Consider the following 22,593-nt stretch of genomic DNA (forward strand, 5'->3'; position numbering starts at 1 on the left):
AAGAGGAATGTGAAAGTATGGAGAAACTCACCTGTATGAAAGGTTAAAAAATAATGATGATTTGTTGCCCTACCCACTTTTCTCTCTGGCCCCACCAATCCCTGGCACATGACCCTCAGAAAGTTGCCCAGAAGGGAAAGCGGCTACCAGACTAAAAAAAGCTAACCATTTCCTGCTTTTATGTATTTAATTGGGCTCCGTGGATTGTAGTACTATTTGCTTGCCTAGTTTTCACGTGGGACAGGCCATGTTTGGCTCATCATATTAATGTAATTAGCAGGGAAACTAATTGTGCTAATAGAGACATAACGGGGGGAAGGGGCACACTAGTCCCCTATTCCAACGCAGAGCAAGAAAACAGGCACCATCTCTCTTAAACACAGAATATGTGGAACAGCACACACTGAAGCTGCTCTCCTGGTTTCATTATTGCAGCAAGCACCTTCTCGACAAACAGCAAATAAACTGAAGCAGGAAGTCCAAACACAGCTTCCTTCTTTGGTACAGTAAAAAAGAGAAGTTGGCTGATGAGATGTAAAGTGAAACTTGGTACTTTTGGACATTTTGAGAAAGCAGAAACGCAGCTGCCATGAAGTTCTGGAGACTCGAAAAACCATTGTCAAGGAAACAATTTCTAGATTATTAACCAGGTCAGTATTTTATGTCTGTGATCTGTGGGTGGCCAAGTAGCAGTTAGTAAAATTAGTTAGGTATTTGTTACAGAAATGTGTGATATATATGGGGAGAGGGGTGTGGGTGGCTGGGTGGGTTTCTGCCTTTTATTAATTCCTTTGTTAGCTAGATCACTGAATAATTGAGCAGTCCTTGCTTGCTCTCTGGCCATGTCTGGGAAGAGCAAGATGGCAGAAACAGTGTGGCAGAGGAGGAGAGCAGCTGAACACATTGGCAAGGAAGGGGCAAACTGACTCAAAAAGGGGCCCCTGAAGGTGCTACCCCAAAAGAACTTTGAACCAGCTCTGTATTCAGGGTTCCTGCCAACCAGGAACTGCTGGCAGTAAAAAGCTCAAGCAGGGGCTTTCCAGAAATGTCTGGCTGTCCTCTGGATAGTGGGCAACGTAGAACCTTGCATGGTTGTAACCAAGATTTATTTTAATGGGTGCAGGCTTTATGTTAGGGAGGGCAGAACTGAGATCTGTGATGCAACTGATCAGTTAATTATTTTTTATTTACTTACTTTAGGGGGGCAGCTGCCTCCCTGCCCACACCCAAGGAACCATGGAGTCTGATCCAGAACTCTAGAATGTGAGGCTACACTAGGATACATAGATTACTTTAGAGATGATTGCAAGTGTGAACATTAATGAGCAGGAGGTGGGAGGAAAGGGAGAGAAAAAAATGGTCCGCAAGTTAGTAGGCTAACTGCTTTTTTTCACATCTTAAAGGTGAAATTCTTGTTAATGACCATTTGTGGAAGCTGCTGCTTTTGCAAGTTTAAAGCTGATTGTTTGCATTGATTTCCCCTCCCTCCATTAATGTGCCACCTATGCCAAAATGACAGGCTCTTTATTCATGCTGCTTTTGAACACCTTTGGAAACGTGGGCTTAGCTATTTGAACTATTGCAATTACTAGCATGTCACCGGTTCGGCGGCCGACTGCGGCTATGAAAGGTTGAAGGCTCGAACGTGAAACCTACTTTTAAAAATGGCTCGTTTTTCATCTGAAGTGGCTTTGGGGGAGGAGGGGACCTGGTCCCAGTTTGCTTAGTTAACTCACAATGACAGTTTGATGTTGTGTTACATGTCAGGGGAAGAGACGTAGGTGGCTGTCTCTGCGTTCCACCATACGGAGGCACATTTATAACAACAAGCTGTCATGATTCGCACACCTAGGGGAGTGGTGCCACCCTCTCTTGCTCTTTTCTATATAAGTCTTTGCCTGGGTTTGCTCACAGAGGCAGGAATCTGCCTCCACTCTCTATACTCCGGGATAGGGAACCCTTTTTCAATTCAGGGGCTGCGTTACCTTGTGGGTCACATACGTGGTGGATGGGGCCAGAGGCAGACTTATGACAGACTTACGTTTGGTAGCTACATTCGTCCAGCTGCTATTTTTCTTTTCTTCTCTGTACAATTACTAAGCTCTGTTTTCCTTGTTTGGGTATCTTTTGCTACTTGAAATATAAAATCTTTTAAAAAATGAAATGATGAATTTAAAAGTTAAGAGTACAGTAACAGGAGTAGGGTGGGCCCTGAAAACAAGTGTCAGAAGAGGTCCCTTTGCTTGCCTGCACTGAAGATAGAGAGATGTATGGAGGTGTATGTAGAGACCCATTTTTAGGGAAGATTTTTATGGGGCCCAGAGACATGGCATAGGGCAGAGACAAGTGGGAAAGTACACATAATTCGCCTGAACCCTTATATCCCAGCTGCATCACTGAGATAATCTGCAAGAGCGTCACTGATCATTTCTCAAGTTGGTGAGATTCGGTTGACAACAACCAGAAACTGTGTCTTTAAGGTCATCAGTTCAGTAATGTGGAATACTCTGCAAACACACAAATTCAGCACACACCTTCCGTTTTAACTTTAAAATGCCTGATGAAAACTTTTCTACTCCATCAGGCCTATACAGGCAATTAAGAGGGCATCTTCCCACAATGGTTAATTGATGTCTGTTTTAAATTTTTAATATGTTTCTTCTGTATGGTTTTTTATGTATTTACGTATTTTTGTTGTAAACAACTTTGATTTTTTAAAAAATGAAATAGCTGTCTATTTCTGACAGCTCTGCAATGGAGGAAGGCCAACTTTGCTTACAAGACCACCAGAAGGAAGTCCAAGGGGTTATAGCTGAGTCTGCTGAAGACGCCCATTCAGATGAAGGAGATGGCTATGAAACCCTAACTTCATTTCAGCCAACCCAGGAGCAGACAGAACCCACTGACATCTCAGGTAAGGCCTGGACAGGTAACTCTGCAAGTCAGGGGTGAGGAAACCTCAGGTCCAGAGACCAATTGTGACCCTCATAGAAGCCAATGCCTAGCAGCCAATAAAATAAATGAGGGGGCCAGCCCCTCAAAAAAGTTGATGGGCAATGCCATTCAAATGGTGTGCGTGCACTGTGTCAAATGATTGATTATGTGTGGCAGGGCTTACCTGCCCCCCCACCCGATTTATTCAAGTTAGCACCGCTGGTGTCCCTACAGACCACTCTGGACATTGTGACCCTCCCCAGGCCATATTCTTCCCTGAAAAATCCCGGGAACTGTAGTCTGTTACTGGTGCTGAGAGTTGTTAGGAGACCCTTATTCCTCTCACAGAGCTCTCACTATTCCCAGAGTGGTTTAACAATCAATCCCTCTTTCCAAGGAACTCTGGAGTAGCCCTATAATGTTCTACTTTTAGTGCAATAAAACAGTTGTCTATGGAAATGGTTTCATATTGGAGGAGTCATCAAATGAGGGGAAAGGTTTCTATTATGTCTGAAAACAGACCCATACCTAAGCAATTTCCCAAGGATCTATCTGTCTTGGTACAGCTGCACACACACACTTTAGAGCACTTTAGAACATATTCCCCAACCCCCAAAAGGACTCAGTAAATATATACATTCTTTTAGGTGACAAAAGAGTCCAAAGTCCCAACTCTTCCATGACAACTAAGGAACTCCAAGAATACTGGCGGAATGAGAAGCGCAATTGCAGAGAAGTCAAGGTCCTTTTCGAAATCCCGTCAGCCAGAATTGTAGAGAAGCCCTTCTCTAAATATGTGGTAAGCAAATGTAAGCCTGTATGGGTGAAAACATTTGGAGACATTTTGGCCAAACCACACCACCGTTCTACAAGTGATGTCATACGATGTCAGGTGCGAGGCATGGCTCAGCTAAAAGGGGTTTGGCAGGCACCACCAGTCCACCCTTTGCAAAGTAAGGCGCACACAGCTTTGTGTGAACCAACGATCAGCTTGCAAAGTGCTCTGAAAAACCATCACTCTGAAAAATAGTGCTCTTCAGGGGGCTTCAGAATGCCATTGGAAAGCATTCTGCAATATAATGCTCCCTGACCACCTGTCAAACAAGGCTTGCAATGCAGGGGGGAGGAGATAACGGTCTAGCGGCTCTAGCCCATCACCCAAATCCAGTTTCTTACCTCAGGCTTCGACAAATTCAGGGAGAATAAGGTTATCACCAGCTAAGAACCACCATGGCCATGTTGTACGTTATACCTAAGTTGTCAGAGGCAGTAGGTCCCTGAGCACCAGTTGCTGGGAATCCTAGTGGGCAGAGCGCTGTTGCATTCTGGACTGCTTGCTGGCTTCCCACAGGCATCTGGTTGGCCACTGAGAACAGGATGCTAGACTAGATGGGCCTTTTCCAAGCAGGGATATTTACGATCATTTCTGCAGAGTTCAGAATCTGCACTGAATGGGGCACCACAACTACCCCTCTTTAAGACTATTTCAAAACAAGTTAAGGCAGCCCTACTGAGTTTGGGGGGCCCTCCTGCTCATTCTGCTGAGTGGGGGCCTGGGCATCTGCTCCTGATGGTATTAGCACCATGTCCTGATGGTGCTGCTGGCTTCAGTAGTGCCAGCCTTCTTCCTGAGCCACCAAAGCTTTTCTCAATTGTTTTGTTTGTGTGTTGCCCGCTAGACGTACCAAATCCTCATCATCCAGACGGGCAGCTTCGACAGCAACAGATCAGTGATTGAGCGTCGGTATTCAGATTTCGAAAAGCTGCACATGAATCTTCTGAAGGAGTTTTATGATGAAATGGAGGATATTGCATTTCCCAAGAAGTGTATGACGGGGAACTTCACAGACGAAATCATCATCGAGAGGAAGTTAGCCTTCCAAGATTACTTGCGGCTTCTGTATTCCATGGAATACACCCGGACATCTAGAATATTTATTGACTTCTTAGTGAGACCGGAACTGGAGGAGGCCTATAGTTGCCTCCGGGGAGGACAGTTTACCAAAGCTTTGGAGGTACTTCTGGCGGTTATAGCTCTGCAAGAGAAACTTGTCAAGCATCGGCCCACCCTATTGGTCCCAACTCTCTGTGCCATAGTTGTCTGTCACAAAGATCTGGAAAACTCCAGAGGTGCCTACGAATTTGGAGAGAAAGCTTTGCTACGCCTTGAGAAGCATCCTGGTCACAGGTACTACATGCCCCTGCTGGAAACAATGATTTCCTTAGCATACGAACTTGGCAAGGACTTTCTATACTTCCAAGAGAAGATGGAGGAAAGGAAGGCCAAAAAACGGCTAACTAAAATGGTGTCCCTAAAAGAACTTGCAGTTCAAGAGTACATAGACTGAGAGAAGCTGGGAAAGGTGCAGAAAAGGCGTAAAGTCAATAATTAAGCAATTGGCACACCTTCTAGAAGGATGAAAGGCGAAAGCCTGTTTGGGACTTTTTTGCTCAGACCAGAGGCAGGGAGCCTTCTTCAGCCCAAGGGCCACATTTCCTGACGGGCAACTTTCTGGGAGCCAAACTTATTCCATTTATTTAATACAATTTATATCCCGCTTGATTGTAAAAATAAACACAACCTCAAAGCAGTTTGTAAAAAGAAAAAACACACTATTAGATTATCAGCAGCAACAGTTAAAAACAACTTTTTAAGACATTAAAAAAATAATAAAAATCAGTAGAAAGCTAAAAACCAAATTAAATCACATGTCAGCATTCTGCATTTCTAGATAGGCTTACGTAAACATAAATGTTTTTTAGTAGACACTGAGAAGAGTACAGTGAAGGGACCTGCCTAATGTCAATAGGCAGGGAGTTCCAAAGTGTGTGTGCTGCCACAAAAAACCACTGATCTCTTACAGATGTGGAACAGGTATTATGTGGCACCTGCAACATGCCACTGGCAGGTGGGGCTAGAGGCAAAGGTGTGTGATGATACAGGTGTGACTCTTGCCTTTGTGCAGTATAAGGCAGAGGTTTCTACATAAAATGTACCCACATTAAATATAATATCCACATACCCATGTTTGCATCTGGCTCCATCCACCACCATCATGTGGCCCCTAAATGGTTGCCCGGGAGGGAATGTGGACCTTGGGCTGATAAAGGTTTCCCATCCCTATTATATGTGAATAGTATTTGCTGCTTTCCTTTTCTATGAATTATCGATCATTGTTTTGTATTGCATTGTTTTGTATTAAAACCTCCCATTAGAAGCTGGTTGGTTGGTTTTTATTAAGCAGTTCAGACATTTTTCTAAATGAATAAATAACATCCATATTGACCACACTGGTTGGAGTTTGAGTCCAGTTCCCCAGACTGAGGAGAAAAGCAGTTTAACAGCCAGCATTTCCCCGAAGAACACTTGGGATTTGTAGTTTGGTGAGATTTCTGCATTAGGGCTCCTGGGCATAGAACTACAGTACCCAGAATTCCCTAGGAATCACTCTCATACCAATTTACATCTGAGATGAAGATACGCCTTCTGTTTGGCTTTTGTGGGGGGGGGGGAGCGATGTTTGCACCACCTGGAGCCTCAGCTATGTTGACTCTCTCTTGACATATTAATAATCGGTGTCAGTCAGAACACCAGTCTGGAGCCGTTTCATCTCAAAAGAAATAGGAGATGGCTAACATCTGTCTCGTGCTCTTTGCAAGCCTCAGAAAAGCACATTACAAACAAACCGCCACGGCTGCACACACCCCCGCTCCCCAAAAAGGAAATTTAAATAAAATCTGGGCAGACAGTTTTGAGCAGCCTCTGGGATTTGAACTACAAGCAACTTAGTTTGGGCCTATTTCCATATCAATTGTTACATCATTTGGGCCATTAAGTAGATAATAGTGCAGGCATCTCTCTCTCTCAAACAGCAGATGACATCCCTGAGGCAGCTTCTGAAACACTAGCAGGCAAGTTATTCCCTGCACAAGGTATCGTTTTACATACACAGGCTCCTGCGCTCTTCCCCACTTTTGCCTCACAATCAGTGCTCATTAGCTGGTTATTCATTGCCAGTGAAATATACTCAGAGTCGCAAAGTGATTTCATGCTCTTTATTCAGCTCATAGTGGTGAGGAGGAATGAATGAAAGTCCCCTCAAAGTATCTGCTTTATATACATTATTTACACAATGGGCTGCACATGATTGGCTAATTCCGGAATTCTACTGTAAGCCAATCAGGTTGTGGATTCACTTCTATCTGGAGCAGGATTGGGTGGTTCCTGCCAACCAATCATACTGCTGCATTGTTCTAGGACCAATCAGACTGCTGCATTCTGAATCCTATTGTTCTAGGACCAATCAGACTGCTGCATTTTGGATCCTATTGTTCTAGGACCAATCAGACTGCTGCAGTTTGGATCCTATTCAACTCAGTACATAACACCACTCAGTACATAACATTCATTTTGTGCTCCCCCTGCCCGGCCAGCCCTCCTCACTGTTTGTTGAAGAATGCTAATGAGTTTCACTCACTAGAGTCATCTGGAACTATTGCTGTGCCTGGCAATCCATACGTTGTCCATAGCACATTGATCTCTGGACCTGTTTGCTAAGGGAATTACTTGCTAGGTTGAAAACTAGACTGCAGGGGACCATGTAATTTCCCCAAGCCCCCCAGCAATTGAAAGACTGGGTTGGGAAATTTTCCCAAGGTTCCCTAAGACAAACTCTGCAAACCAAGCTCCTAGGTCAGGGGTCAGCAAACTTTTTCAGCAGGCAGCCAGTCCACTGTACCTCAGACCTTGTGGGGGGCTGGACTATATTTTGAAAAAAATATATGAATGAATTCCTATGCCCCACAAATAACCCAGAGATGCATTTAAAATAAAAGCACATATTCTACTCATGTAAAAACACCATGCAGGCCCCACAAATAACGCAGAGATGCATTTTAAATATAACACATTCTACTCATGTAAAAACACGCTGATTCCCGGACCGTCCACGGGCCGGAATTTGAAGGCGATTGGGCCGGATCTGGCCCCCAGGCCTTAGTATGCCTGCCCATGTCTCCATTCCTAGATGCAATGTGACACTTTATATCTCCAATAGAGGGAGCTGTGTGAAACATTTTTTTATAAGAAGGCAAATTAAGAATTAGTTCCAATTTAATCCACCTACCTCAATTCATTCTTGCTCTTGTTTCCAATAAATCAGTAATTCCAACATTACCAGCTGGGCGGGACTGAGCCATGGGCAGAAATCTGGAGTGAGCCAGAACTAGGAGTCATGAAAAACTGGCCGATAGAACTGAAACGTAGACCAGATCCGAAGGACAAACCAGGCACTGGGAAAGAAAAGCAAGTTAAGGATCAAGATTGGTGAATAACCATGAATGCAAGAACACACCAGAGTTCAGGAAGGCCCTGCTGCTCAAGCCAAACTCAGTTGTCACAGGAAGCCCTTTTATGTTCCTCCTTGTCTAAGAGGCTCCAATGGCCAGCTTGGGTGGGTGGAGTCAGGACCTGAAGATGTTTCACTGCAAACCAGCCACCTGCAGTTCAATGGCTCACCACAAGGGGGAGCTGTACATAGATCCAGTAGTTCCTGGTTCATAGATCATAGAAGGGACCCTGGGAGTCTTCTAGTCCAACCCCTTGCAATGCAAGACTATGCCCCTTGGCATTATCAGAACCACGCTCTAACCAATTGAGTTGTTTCAGGACACCCACCTACTTCCAAAGTAAATGGAAGAGGGTGCCCACTGTGCCTCTGGATGATTCATTGCTATAGGTTGGTCTCCTTCGCACCAAATACGGAGAAGAAGAAGAAGAAGAAGAAGAAGAAGAAGAAGAGGAGGAGGAGGAGGAGGAGTTTGGATTTGATATCCCGCTTTATCACTACCCTAAGGAGTCTCAAAGTGGCTAACAATCTCCTTTCCTTTCCTCCCCCACAACAAACACTCTGTGAGGTGAGTGGGGCTGAGAGACTTCAGAGAAGTGTGACTGGCCCAAGGTCACCCAGCAGCTGCATGTGGAGGAGCGGGGAATCAAACCCGGTTCACCAGATTACAAGTCTTCTGCTCTTAACCACTACACCACACTGGCTTTCTCGGAGAGACATCCTCAGAGAAATCACACCCAGAACAGTTACTCACACTGAAACACAGCGGGTGAACTCTTCAGTGACAGTTCTTACTTTTAAATGTGTTAAAGTAAAACCTTTTCTAGCATCAGCACGGAGCGTGCCTCCCACTTTAATTCCTAAAAACAATTGTGCCCATGATCGGGAGTTTGGAAAATGTCACAGTAATAAACAGTTCACACCTATGATTAAAGCTTATACCACTAGAGGGCACTGTCGCACTGACTGAACCCATGGCTGTAGGCATGCACCACAAACTTAGCACTTTAAAAAAAAAAAACTTTTTTAGAAGGCAGAATATTGGAAAGAAAGAATTTCTACTCCAAAAGGCTAACATTTAAATTTTTAATGTACGTAACTTTTTTATTTTTTTTAATCAATTCCATTGTGAGTTTTGGATGGGAAAGCTTACCTTTCTAGTCGTCCTTAAGGACAATTTAACATATCCCTTTATCAGGAAGTTGTATGAGCCAGGCTAGAAAGCTGAAAGGGAAAATATTCTTGCAGGCTTTTAGACCTGGTGAGTTCAAAGCCAGAGACACTGCAGCGCTTCGGCTCCAGCACTGCCGTTTCCTTCTGATCAAAAGCAGCCAAAGTAAAACTTGCAACTCTTTAAAGAACTATCAAATAATGAGGGGAGGAGAGGAGCAAAAGTAAACGAACTCTTTTCTGCACGGTTAAAGGGAAAGTGGAGATCCAGCGTTTTCTCAAGCTAACATGTTAGCCGGGGTTAATAAGTCACCTGTCACCCTTGCCGACAGACTTCCATTCAAAATGGCAAACTCTTACCAGGACACCCGCAAAGGGTCTAATTTGGGCCAAGATTCAACCTCTCAACTTGTTTTTACTGCTGAGGATTCTAATGAAAACAGTGCCACAAAGCATATGCAAAGTGCTTTCCCCTCCTCACCACTGCAGGACTGAAGTGGGTTATCTGTCAGACACCCACCCACCCCTCTGAAATAAAAATCAGTCAGGACTTTCGAGTCGTAACAGCTGGTGTTGTTAGTGGTTGGAGTGTTGGACTAGGACCTAGGAGACCAGGGTTCCAATCCCCCCTCAGCCATGAACCTGGAATAAGGTTTACTGGACAAGATCTCCCAATCAGCTATAATTGTGCGACCTGTTTTTGCGGGCATGTGACCGAATTTCACCTGAACATGGTGAAAATCTGGAAGGGCGCCATATATCTTCTTCTTGCATAACACTAGAATTCATGGATGGAAGAAAGAACTTATTCACACTGCACATTGTTAAACTACAGAATACGCTCCCACAGGAGGTAGCGGTAGCCACAAACGTGGACGGCTTAAAAAGATTACAGCTATTTCTTGCTTCCATGGTTGGACGTAGTGTGCCTCTGAATGTCAGCTACTGGAAATCACACAGTGGCGTGGCGTGGGGGGTGCAGGGGGGGCCGGCCGCACCGGGCGCAACATCTGGGGGTTAGGGTTAGGGGGCGCGAATCCACGGGTTAGGGGGCGCAAATTACTTGCCTTGCCCCGGGTGCTGGCAACCCACACTACACCACTGAAATCACAAGTGGGGAGAGCTGCTATTTTGCTTAGGTCCCATTTGTGGCCACTGTGAGAACAGGATGCTGGACTAGATGAGCCATTCGCCTGGTCTAGCAGCATCTTCTTATTTCCTTAAAGCCCCATCTAGGCCCAGTTTTTTCTTCCAACAGCTTGATACCTCACAGAGCTCTATAAATGAAGAGAGGCGCAGCTATCCTAATAATATTTTTTTATTTGTTTCATCTACATTCCACCTTTTTCTCCAAGGAGCTCAAGGTTAGAGTGCATGGTACTTCCCCGCTCAATTAATCCTCTCAAGAACCCTGTGATGTAGGTTAGGCTGGAAGGAAGTGACTAGTCACCCAGTAAGTTTCATGGCTGAGTGGGGACTTGAACCTTGGTCTCTCAGGTCTTCATCAAACACTTTGCAGCTCTAGAAACACAACACTAGAAACATAATGAAAGTGAATTAACTCTTACTTTTTAATAAGTGGCTTCTAAGCTGGACTGCACATGCAGACATCAGCAGTGACACTGTTGGGGGAAGATGCCCTTTTCAAGAATCAGTGGGGGGTGGGAGAAGCTGTTATGCTTCACCACCACCAAGTACACATTTCAAATTCCAGAGAATAGCAGCTTTCTTAAAAAGAAAAAAGATGATGTTTCTAGTCCTTTTGGGTGGTGCAAAGGCATGAAGGCTCTTACGTTCTTAGCCATTGCCAGGGGGATTGATGCTGCAGTGGCAGGTATGAGTCATGCAATCTCAAAGAATCAGTGACTTACTGAAACGGTGTTGCTACCTGAAGAATTAATGATAGCGGCACGTTCTTCATGGGGAAACCACAGGGTCTGGAGAGGCCCCCAGTTGCACTAAGGAGCACAAAACTGAGGATTTGCACAACAGCAGCTTAAGGGTTGTCCATGTAATAGCCATTGACAGGTCAGGAGTGTGTCACATTCTTCAGGAGCGAATTGTTATGGAGCCAACAGGCACCATCCCAGCTCAAGAGGAAGCTATCAGTAGGCATGGGTGGAACCTGAAGTTTGCAGAAGTACAAGAAAAACCTGCAGAAAAAGTTGAAACTCAGAAATACAATTTGATTTGGAGTTTAATACTAGCCTAATGAATTTGCAAAATTTGCAAAACTTCAATATCCTTCAAAGTTTGCACTTCTCTGAATTTTGTGGCACAGTTCTCTAACCAAATAACATGTACAAAGGTATGCTTATTAGGCAAAGGTAAGCAAAACATGCACATATTAGTGGAAATAACATTATAGTGGGGAAAACTGAGTGCATATTAAGAGAAAATTGCACCAAAGTGCTTGGGAATTTTCACGAGGCCTTTATTTGGGGCAGCGGGTAGTTTTCTTTTAACTCCTCAAACAGATGCAGAAATGTAGAGAAATGAACTTAAGACTGAAAAACCAGAACCTGAGAGAAACTGAAATGGACAAATCTTTCCATCCCTAGCATAGGAGAACAGCCACACGAACCTACTCCCTGGGTGGACTGAATCCCATCGGTGTTAAATCTGCCTGCCTGATAATGATAATTTTATTATTTGTACCCTGCCCATCTGACTAGTTGCCCTAGTCACTCTGGGCAGCTTCTAACAATACACACACACACACACACACATATATGAACACAGCGAAGCATGTGTACTCTGGTACACAACAATCCATTCTTGCAGGAGAGACCTCACTTTGTGTCATGGTGACATGGCCACTGAGCTTCTTCCGGGCCCATTTTGTCCAATCAGTAGGTCGTAAACAGCTTATCTGAGGCGTGCCAGGCATCTGGGACTAGCTGCCATTGAAATTTCCCACCATACCCCTGACGTAGTATTGCTCTCGGGCATTGTGGGGGATTTAAATGGCAGATTGGCCACCTAGTGCTGTTCACAGAACGGGGCTGGAAAACAAAATTAAAGGGGAGGCAAAGGAGGGAGATGTCAGTAGTGGACCTTGCCATGGTACTGGGGGCCCAGCAAGTGCCCAAGGATGCCGGGTGCTGATGCTGGCCCTGCACTGATGCTTCCAATATCAGAGCTAATGGTGGGTGGGTGTGACCAGAAATCAGCTCCACTATCGGTGATAATGTTGGGAGGGAATCAGCTCAGCGAAACCGTCCTTTCCCTAGATAGCAACACTTTATTCTCACCTGCAATACCGAGAAGAGACGAGCCTTTCTCTCCAGGTCCCTTTGAGCGTTGAGGGCCCTTGAGCTCAGGAAGGATAACGACAAGATGTTCCCATTTTTGCAGACATTTCTCCCCCGCTAACACCCAATAAAATAAAACAAGAATCCTACCTTTCTCTCAAAGGAAAAAGAACCTTGAAGGCATTCAGGCCCAGCTCTCCCATGAGAACTCAATCGTGCACTACTTTCCTAGCTTTATTTTTGTTTTTCAACCATTTCCCCACCAAAAACCCGCAAATCCCTTTGAGACGACCCATCTTTCAAGGTATCTTTTTTCCCTCCCTCACTCCCATTGATATCACCTGCCCTTACCGCTGAAGAGCGCTTGTTTGCCTGTTTAAAGAAAGAAAAGAAAAGAAAGTGGGGGGGGGGATAAAGGATGCACACATAGGATGCAGCATCATTAACAATTCTTTAATACATACAAGCAAATCTGGCAACTTTAAATCATGTTTCTTTCTTTGAAACACGCTACAGACTGTCTTTCCCACTTTCTACTTAGCAAATCTTCATAGAGTTTTTAATACTCTTTCTCCTTTTGCCATGATCAAAGGAATCGCTCTCCGTTTGCTTGTTCCTCTGATAAGTGATAAAAGATGTCAGTGAGACTAATGAGAACTCCCTCCAGCTCCCTTCATAAAGCCCCTGTAGAAAAGGAAAATCACAATGCATCATCAAACCTTTTAGGGAAGGGAGGGGGGAGAGGGAAATGCTAGGTACAAAGGCAATGGGAAGCAGAGTATTTTGGGTGGGGGCTTTTGCAAAAGGGGGGGGGAAGATAACAGTGAAAAGAAACTAAATTCTGACCAAGAAGCTCAATTTAGATTTTAAAAAAAAAGTGGGGAGGGGGAACCAATAGGATCCTTGGCTAGACTGTTCATAGGCCAGTTAGTTGTTGTCTTAAAACAAAATGCCCCTATATTGCTTTTTTATTTTATAAAAGCAGTAAGATAAGGTCAAAGGCTTTGACTGTCTCGACCACAGCAAACTATGACATGTTCTTAAAGAAATGGGAGTGCCTCATCTGTCTCCTGAGAAATCTCTATGTGGGACAAGAAGCTGCAGTCAGAACTGGATATGGAACAATTGATTGGTTCAAAATTGGGAAAGGAGTACGGCAAGGCTGTATATTGTCTCCCTGCTTATTTAACTTATATGCAGAAATCATCATGCGAAAGGCTGGACTGAATGAATCCCAAGCCGGAATTAAGATCGCCGGAAGAAATATCAACAACCTCAGATATGCAGATGACACAACTTTGATGGCAGAAAGTGAGGAGGAATTAAAGAACCTCTTAATGAGGGTGAAAGAGGAGAGCACAAAATATGGTCTGAAGCTCAACATCAAAAAAACTAAGATCATGGCCACTGGTCCCATCACCTCCTGGCAAATAGAAGGGGAAGAAATGGAGACAGTGAGAGATTATACTTTCTTGGGCTCCATGATCACTGCAGATGGTGACAGCAGTCACAAAATTAAAAAATGCCTGCTTCTTGGGAGAAAAGTGATGACAAACCTAGACAGCATCTTAAAAAGCAGAGACATTACCTTGCCAACAAAGGTCCGTATAGTAAAAGCTATGGTTTTCCCAGTAGTGATGTATGGAAGTAAGAGCTGGACCATAAAGAAGGCTGATCGCCAAAGAATTGATGCTTTTGAATTATGGTGCAGTCCCATGTACTGCAAGAAGATCAAACCTCTCCATTCTGAAGGAAATCAGCCCTCACTGCTCACTGGAAGGAGAGATCCTGAAGCTGAGGCTCCAATACTTTGGCCACCTCATGAGAAGAAAAGACTTCCTGGAAAAGATCCTGATGTTGGGAAAGATTGAGGGCACAAGGAGAAGGGGACGACAGAGGACGAGAAAGTTGGACAGTGTTCTCGAAGCTACTAACATGAGTTTGACCAAACTGTGGGAGGCAGTGGAAGACAGGAGTGCCTGGCGTACTCTGGACCATGGGGTCACGAAGAGTCAGACACAACTAAATGACTAAACAACAACAAAGATAAGGTGGTTTTCAGCACTAGCCCTACCCAGGGTAGAGCCCATGAAGTTAATTAGTACGTAACTTAGGTGCATTAATTTCAATGGGACTACTCTGAGTAGGACTTAGTTCAATACCGTTCAAAGCTTGCTAATGAATCAGGGTGATGATGTCACTGGCTTATGCCAGTACAGTGGTACCTCGGATTACAGATGCTTCAGGTTACAGACCCTTCAAGTTACAGACTCCGCTAGCCCAGAAATAGTACCTCGGGTTAATAACTTTGCTTCAGGATGAGAACAGAAATTGCACAGCGGTGGCAGGAGGCCCCATTAGCTAAAGTGGTGATTCAGGTTAAGAACAGTTTCAGGTTAAGAATGGACCTCCAGAACGAATTAAGTTCTTAACCTGAGGTACCACTGTACAAAAGAAAAAGCCCTCAGGTAACCAAAAGTGGCATCTGAAAAGAGAGTAAATGCTAGGTCATGAATGGGGAAGCTGTGGTCCTCCAAATTCTTGGGTTTTAAAATATATATAGTTGTTCAGTTTATAGCTTGGAAGATGAATCTATCCACTCCCTCCACCACCCATTCTGTCTCATCCACACACCACTAGCATTGCTTTAAAAGAGTAAATAAAATGCACAGAGGTCCCATTAGTAAAGAAAAAAGATTCTTTGCTTACAGTTTCTTCATATTTACAAGGATGGCTTTAGTTTCTAAAGCCTACATGGCGAGAGGTGGTTTCATGGCTGCCTCGTGCAGGAAGGAGGGAGAAGGCAAAGGGACAAGATGAAGGGGCGGAGCTTGAGGGATTAGTAGGAAACCCCAAAGTGTTTTTTCTCCTGTTTATGTCTCACCACTACCCTCTACTGACCGGAGGCATGCAAGGTTGCTTATAGCCAACACAGATATCATTGAACTATCACACCCTTCATGCCTGAAAATTGGATGGGTTAGCCAGCGCTGCTGTGAGCTGGAGTCCAACAATGTCTGGATGGTCACAGGTTCCCAACCATTGCTTTAGATTCTGCTTGGCTGTATCCATGAAATGCCATATCCAACCTAAACCTGGCCCACGCCCTTAAAGGTACACTGAGTTGAACTTAAGTCAAGTACAACCCTATAATTTAAGCAGATAAACTTGGGGAACTGTGGGAAACTCCCAGCAGCCTCAGCCATCATGGCCAATTGTCAGGAATGAAGGGAGATCAACAATAGCTAGAATTCACCACACTTGATACCCCTGTTCTAGACCCTTTCAAGCTCCTTGTTGGCTTTACTTGGCACAGGCCCACCTAGGCAACCAATATCACCACCACGGCCACCATTTTAGTTAGGAAAACAAAAGCAGAAATGGCCCCAGGTCTCTAGTTCTTTTTTTGTAGAATATTTCCTTGACCTCAGATGACATCTGAGCAACACAAAGAATCAATGTAATGGCTGAACCAGACATTTAACTGCTAAGCTAAACACCAGACAGGGCTGGTGAAAGTGGAAGCAGCAGCCTATTCCTTCAGCAGAGGTCTGCAATGCAAATATACAGCAGAGGAAACGTAGTTCACCACAACACATAGTTAAACTACGGAGTCTGCTCCAACAAATTGATGTGATGGGCACCAATGCGGTTGGCTTAAACCAAGGCCAGCCCAGTATGTTTTGCAGCTTGAGGCCCCCATGGGGCTCACAGAGCTCCTTTAATGTCCTGGGGGAGAAAGCAGACCGGAGCTATGCACTGTTCTGCCCAAGGTATCTTCTATTGGTAAGTACGGATTGGCAGTTAACTAGAGGCTATTACCAGGCCTGGGGAATCTCAGGGTCTCCAGAGGTGGGGAATCAGAATGTAGCCCTCTGAGAATCCTCCTTATCTGGTCCATGGGACTCTCTCCAGGTCACCCCTTCCTCAGTCGCACCTTCTCTCTCCAGGACAAACCCCTCGCCGACCTTACTTCTTTGAATGTTTTGCCTGGCTGGAACACGTCCCTGACCTCTGATGATTTCTTTTCCTCACCTGGATGGAGGATAGAGAGGGGTGTGAGAGTATGTATGGAAACTAGCCTGCTGTATAAAGGTAAAATTGTCATCCTTTGCCCACCCCACTTTTGCCACTGGCCCAACCTGCCACTCACATGTGGCCCCCAGAAGGCTTCCCAGAAGGGAGTGTGGCCCTCAGGCTGGAAAAGGTTCCCCACCCCTAATCTACGTATACTTACCTCCAAGCTACAAACAGCTTTGCAAGCTCATTTCTGCTGATCAATACTGTGGCACAGGGTGCAAGAGCAGGCCACACCCTGGTCAGTTGGCAGCTCTGGGTTGCCTGCATGCTTCTTGTCTGCTCCTTGTCCCTGACCCCACCTGAGGTCCTTCCTTCATTTTGGGAATTTTTCAGTGGCTGGACCAAATTACCCAGGTAGAGGGGCATGGCGGGAGGGCAGGGGTAGAGATCTGCAGTATGAATAGGGTGGGAAAGCTGGCAATTCCAACAATGTCCTTTAAAAGGATGTATTAAACTCAAATTCTTTGGAAAAATTAATACGCCACATACGGTGCGGTGAGAAACTTGAAGCAATTTGGAGCAAGGAGGGCCATTAGAGGCTTTAAGCTCATTATACAAAGCAAAGCATCTTTGGGGGGATTTTTATAAGGAAACCTATTATACTCGCAGAGGAGAGCAAATTATTAAGGATTGGGAACAGATGTGGGGGAGGAGAGGCTCCCAACTGTGGGCACGTTTAATGCTTCCATTTTTGCAGTTGGATTGGAAGAACAGAGCATGCCAAAAAAGTTCAACAACAAATGAAGAAAGGGGCAACCAAAATTATCATGGAGATAGAGCGATTCCCTTACAAAGGACTTTTTAGTTTAGCGAGAAAAAGAAAGGAAGAGGTGACATGATAGAAGGATATTTTAAAAATGCATGGTGCAGAGAAAGTTGATGGAGAAAAGTTTTTCTCCCTCTTTCGTAACACTAGAATTCATGGACATCCAGTGAAGATGAATGTTGGAAGATTCAGGAGAGATAAAAGAAAGAACTTCTTCACACAACACACACTCAAACTATGGAACTTGTTCCCACAGGAAACAGCCACGGCCACCAAATGGGATGACTCTAAAAGTGGATTGGACAAATTCATGAAGAAGAGGGCTATCAATGGCTACTAGCCAGGATGGCTATGTTGCCTCCAAAGCTGAAGGCAGAAATGCTTCTGAATACCAGTTGCTGGAAACCACAGGAGGGCAGAGTGTCCCTGTGCTCCTGGCCAGCTTGCAGGCTTCCCATTGTGGCCACTGTGAGAACAGGATGCTGGACTAGATGAGCCTTGGCCTGATCCAGAAGGCTCATCTTATGTTCTTATGTTCCTATCCCTATGTTCAGAAAGTTGCAACTCATCAGTCATACTGAAAATACTCTGCCCGTGCTCAGAAGCCCTGCTATTTGCATTCCTCTATCTGGCACATTCCAGAGCTGAGTCCCAGTCCTGAAACAAGATCCTGGTGGTTCTAAATGCTCAAATCCGGCTAAAACCTTTTCTATTCTCACTCCCCCCCCAACCTCTCATTTCTCAAGTGAGAATGATGACATTTCTGTTTCTTTCTCTACATCTACCCCCTTTTTTTCTTCCCTGATTTTTCTTCCTCTTCTCTTTAAAAGGGAAGAGCTGGCCTCTTCCTGCCTCTTCTCTTCCCCCATTCCCCTTCTCATTTCTATATGATTTGACTCTTATATATTTTATAGTACCCGAGGCAGTCACTTTGCAGGCCTCCTGCTGAGTAAATCGCCCTTCACAGAGAAAGATCTTCCTGTCAATGACAGACGAGAGGTGCCAGCAGCGGCTGAGGAGGCTTAAAAAACCCATGAGTTGGCAAATCAGCAGGTATCTGTGTGCTGTTCTGGGTCCGCCCCTAGAATTAGTTCCTATCTTGTATCAAAGGAGCTTTCCTTCTTTTTTTTAAAAAAAAGTACAAGTACAAAAAGGAATGGTGGGGCCTAGAGGCTGTGTTTCAGGTTAAAAGACAAGAGCGTGGTATTTGCCTTCCTTTAAGAATTCACTTTTTTATTATTAAAAAAGGAAAATAAAAAAATACTAACACCAGCAGTTTGCTCTTTTACTTGTTTTGTTTTTCTTGTTCACTTAAAAAAAATCCTGAGAGATTGCCGAGGCAACAGGTTTGCTGAAGCTTCACTCATGCTAGGCCATGTCCGCATGAAACATCTAAAACAGTATCACACTGCTTTAAACGGCCACGGCTTCCCCCAAAGATGCAAAATGGAACCTTCCAGACCCCTCTGATTGGCCCTTGGGATGCTGCCCTCTCCTTAAACCACACTTCAAATTCTTTTGTCCGTTCTCGAATTATGATAATGCCTCTTGCTTGCCTGGAGAGCAGATTTGTGTATTATGGCAAGCATGGAAACATCTGGCTGAATGTAGCTTTCCATACAAAGGTAAGAGTTGCTTTTTTGCTCCACCTACTTTGGCCACTGGCTCCACCCACCAGTGTCATGTGGCCCCCAGAAGGGAATGTATGGCCCTCAGGTCCTAGAATATTCCACACACCCTGCCTATGTGCAGTGGAAAGAAGATTGTCACTGTTTGCTTATAGAAGGTGTATGTATGGTGTTCAACACAGTAATACTGAGCCACAAGATACTTCCTTTCAGTCAACCCACAAACACCTGGGATTGGGCATTTCAGATGTGAAGGTTTGAGGATTGCAGCAACTCTAGGAAGAAGTGAGGCTGTGGGGTTGGCGAGGCAGAAGGCTGAAGAGGCAATGCTATTAACCATTTGGACAGTGTATAGTTCTGGTTGCCTCGCTTCAAAAAGGATATGGCAGAGCTGGAAAAGTGTAGACTGATAAGATTCAGTCTGCAGGAGGCTCTCACCTGCAGAGCACAGTGTTCAGCTGGGAATATAAGGAGTGAGATTATATTTTAGGTCTCCTGGTCCTGAGATGTATAGGACTTTGTACACCAAAACCAGCACCCTGAACTTAGCCAGGCAGCTACGGTAATTGTTAGACAGTACAATTCTTTCAACAGTAACATGTTGGTGATATCATGCCTCAGTGAGCAGCAGAGCCATCACATTTTACACCAGTTGCAGCTTCCAGACCAACGTTAAAGGCAGTCCCACATGCAACATATGGCAGTAGTCCAGCCTGGAGGTTACCAGTGCATGCACAGCAAAGGCCAAGCTATCGTGGTCCAGAACTGAAGTTATGTACTGAAGTTCTCACCCTGGGCCAACAGGGGGATACTGTAGATAGTTTTCACTCAGGTCCACGTCAGTTATTTTAGACGGGAAACCCTGGGTTGTTGTTGCTACAATGTTGACAGCCGGCTGCCTATAAAAGCAGGCCGGCTGAGCTGTTTGCTGTTCAGTTTCTGTTCCAGCTTACAAAATAAAGAGCTGCTTTGGAGAAATCGCTGTGTAGTCTGCCATGTCTACCCACTATTCAACACTGGCGACGAGGATGGGATCGATGGACCTCAGAGCACAGCCAGATGCAGCCACCTCTGAGCAGAGCTGAATCACTGAGCGAAATCACTGAACAGAACCAATTCAGAGCTGACTGTTCTGGCTAGAGCACGGTGTTCCATCCATCGCCCTTCACGCCGGCATCGGAATCATGGCTTCACTTGTGCCTCTACCGCCGTTTGCGCCAGCCTCTGAATCATGGGACTCCTACCTCGCTCGGTTCGACTGCTACCTCCAAGCCAACGAGCTGACGCAAGTATCACAGGAGCGTAAGCGGGGCCTATTCCTTAGCCTCTGTGGGCCTGAGGTGTTTGAGACGGCCCGAGCATTGGTTGCGCCTGAAGCAGTCCAGGCAACACCGTGGGACACGATCCAAGAGAAGCTCCGCAACCACTATGCACCAAAGCCGTCCAAGATTGCTGCCTGCCATGCGTTCTACCACCGGAACCAGGCAGAGGGGGAGTCAATCAACAACTACACCACCGCCGTGCGACAGGCTGCAATGCACTGCTAGTTCCAAGACTTAGACGATGCCCTGATGGATCGAATCATCTGCGGGGTCCGGGACATCCATCTGCAATGGCGTCTCCTCGCCAAGCCAGACCTCACGCTACAGAAAGCCATTGAGGAGGCTGTGGCCTCAGAAGCTGCTGAACGCTCCGCCCAGGAGATCCGCAAGTCCAGCAGCCCGCGTCTTGCTAGGAAGCCAGTTCCAGTGCATCATGAAGAGGCCAGCAGTGATGAGGCATCCTCCAGTGAAGACGATGACATGCACCAGACAAAGCGGGAGTGCAGGAAGTGCCAACAGAAGTCCAAGGGCCAACCGGAATGTGCCGGCTGCGGAGGCAACCATTCCCGTGCCAAGTGTCGATTCAGAGACGCCATCTGTAGGAAGTGTTCCAGAAGGGGCCACATTGCTAAGGTCTGCCGATTGGCTCCGCCTGACACCCCCCCCCTTCACCGACTTGCAAGTCCAAGTCTTCACTCCAGTCTGCCAAGGAAAACTGTTTTGCTCTCATCAACTGCTGCTGCCTGTCTGGAACCACGATTGGCCAAACCGACTTGCCTACGCGACGCAAGCTGAACGTCACGGTGCTCATTGAAGGAGCTCCATGTGACATGGAGATTGACACCGGGTCTGCCCTGTCCATCGTGTCTTGGAGCACCATCAAAAGACTGGTACCCAGAGTGTCCAAAAGGCAACTCGACTCTCACCGTGTACACCTGAGAGACTACCAGGGAAATGACACCCCCGTGGTATGCATTGGCCAGTTCCGGATCGCCTTCAAGGATTTTTCGGGCCTGCTCCGGTTGGTGGTGGTCGAAGGTCAGCGGCCAAGCCTCCTAGGGCTAGACTGGTTTGATGCCCTCGGCCTGGAAGTCACCGGCATCAACTGCATCTCTAACGCAGAGACTGAGGGTCTGGTCAAAGACTTTGCCGAGATTTTTGATGGCACTTTGGGGCAATATAAAGGTACGCCCATCTCCTTTAGCCTTGATCCACAAGTCGCCCCCATCAAGCTAAAGCCACGCCGGGTTCCCTTTGTTCTCAAGGCTAAGGTGGATGAACAACTGGACAAGGTGATTGCCCAAGGAGTTTTGGAGCCGGTTGACCACGCCAAGTGGGAAACCCCCATCGTCACGCCTGTCAAGCCAGACGGGTCGGTGAGAATCTGCGCTGACTACAAGTGCACGATCAACAAGGCACTTCAGCAGCACGCTTATCCGGTTCCTGTTGTCCAACACCTGCTGCATTCCCTGGGTGAGGATAAGGTATTCGCTAAGCTGGACCTTGCCCAAGCCTATCAACAACTGCCCGTCGATGGTGCCACTGCTGAAGCCCAGATGATCGTCACCCACAGAGGGGCATTCCGTTGCCGCCGGTTGCAGTTCGGGGTGAGTGTGGCTCCTGGCATCTTCCAAAGCCTTATGGAGCGTCTCCTGCAAGGGCTTCCGGGTGTGGTACCATATTTTGATGACGTCTTGGTGTCCACAGACTCAAACCAGCAGCTGTTCGAGCGCCTCCGTGCCGTGCTGACCAGGTTCCAAGAGGCCGGGCTCAAGGTAAAGTGGGAGAAGTGCCAGATCACCGTTCCACAGGTAGAGTTCCTGGGCTATCTTATCGACGCCTCCAGCCTACACCCGACCACATCCAAGATCCGCGCTATCCAGCAGGCCCCCATCCCAAAGAACAAGACGGAGTTGCAGGCGTTCCTGGGGCTGCTGAACTTTTATAACATGTTCCTGCCCCACAAAGCCACGGTGGCTGAGTCTCTTCACCGACTCCTCAGCACAAAGACGCCTTGGTCCTGGGGTCATCGGGAGACAGCGGCCTTCAACACGGTCAAGGCTCTCCTTTCATCAGACAGTGTGCTGGTAC

General features: G+C 46.0%; 1 protein-coding gene and 1 long non-coding RNA gene across 3 annotated transcripts in view; one reads left to right on the top strand and one right to left on the bottom strand.

Annotated features, from left to right (window-relative positions):
• Positions 1 to 533: 533 nt before the first annotated feature.
• On the top strand, positions 534 to 6,155 carry SNX20 (sorting nexin 20). Its single transcript, XM_081201259.1, has 4 exons — positions 534 to 650; positions 2,748 to 2,914; positions 3,582 to 3,733; positions 4,614 to 6,155. Exons 2-4 carry the CDS (start codon positions 2,755 to 2,757, stop codon positions 5,280 to 5,282), a joined length of 981 nt encoding a protein of 326 aa, XP_081057385.1. The 5' UTR covers positions 534 to 650; positions 2,748 to 2,754; the 3' UTR covers positions 5,283 to 6,155.
• Positions 647 to 22,593, bottom strand: part of LOC308590935 — a 31,413-nt gene continuing 9,466 nt past the window's right edge. Inside the window, exons 2-5 of one of the 2 annotated variants that reach the window (XR_014009945.1) lie at positions 16,944 to 17,175; positions 16,529 to 16,741; positions 8,057 to 8,226; positions 647 to 2,130 (exon numbers count right to left, since the gene is read on the bottom strand). This is a non-coding gene — a long non-coding RNA (uncharacterized lncRNA). The remainder of the gene's footprint in view (positions 2,131 to 8,056; positions 8,227 to 16,528; positions 16,742 to 16,943; positions 17,176 to 22,593) is intronic. The other variant, XR_014009944.1, reaches the window with a different exon arrangement.

The sequence above is a fragment of the Podarcis bocagei genome (assembly GCF_964188305.1).
Source record: "Podarcis bocagei genome assembly, chromosome: 7".
Lineage (NCBI taxonomy): Eukaryota > Metazoa > Chordata > Lepidosauria > Squamata > Lacertidae > Podarcis > Podarcis bocagei.

Coding starts and splice junctions, on each gene's coding strand:
- SNX20 (XM_081201259.1), top strand. CDS start 2,755: ATGGAGGAAGGCCAACTTTGCTTACAAGACCACCAGAAGGAAGTCCAA. Junction 2,915..3,581: donor AGAACCCACTGACATCTCAG/GTAAGGCCTGGA, acceptor ACATTCTTTTAG/GTGACAAAAGAGTCCAAAGT. Junction 3,734..4,613: donor AGCCCTTCTCTAAATATGTG/GTAAGCAAATGT, acceptor GTTGCCCGCTAG/ACGTACCAAATCCTCATCAT.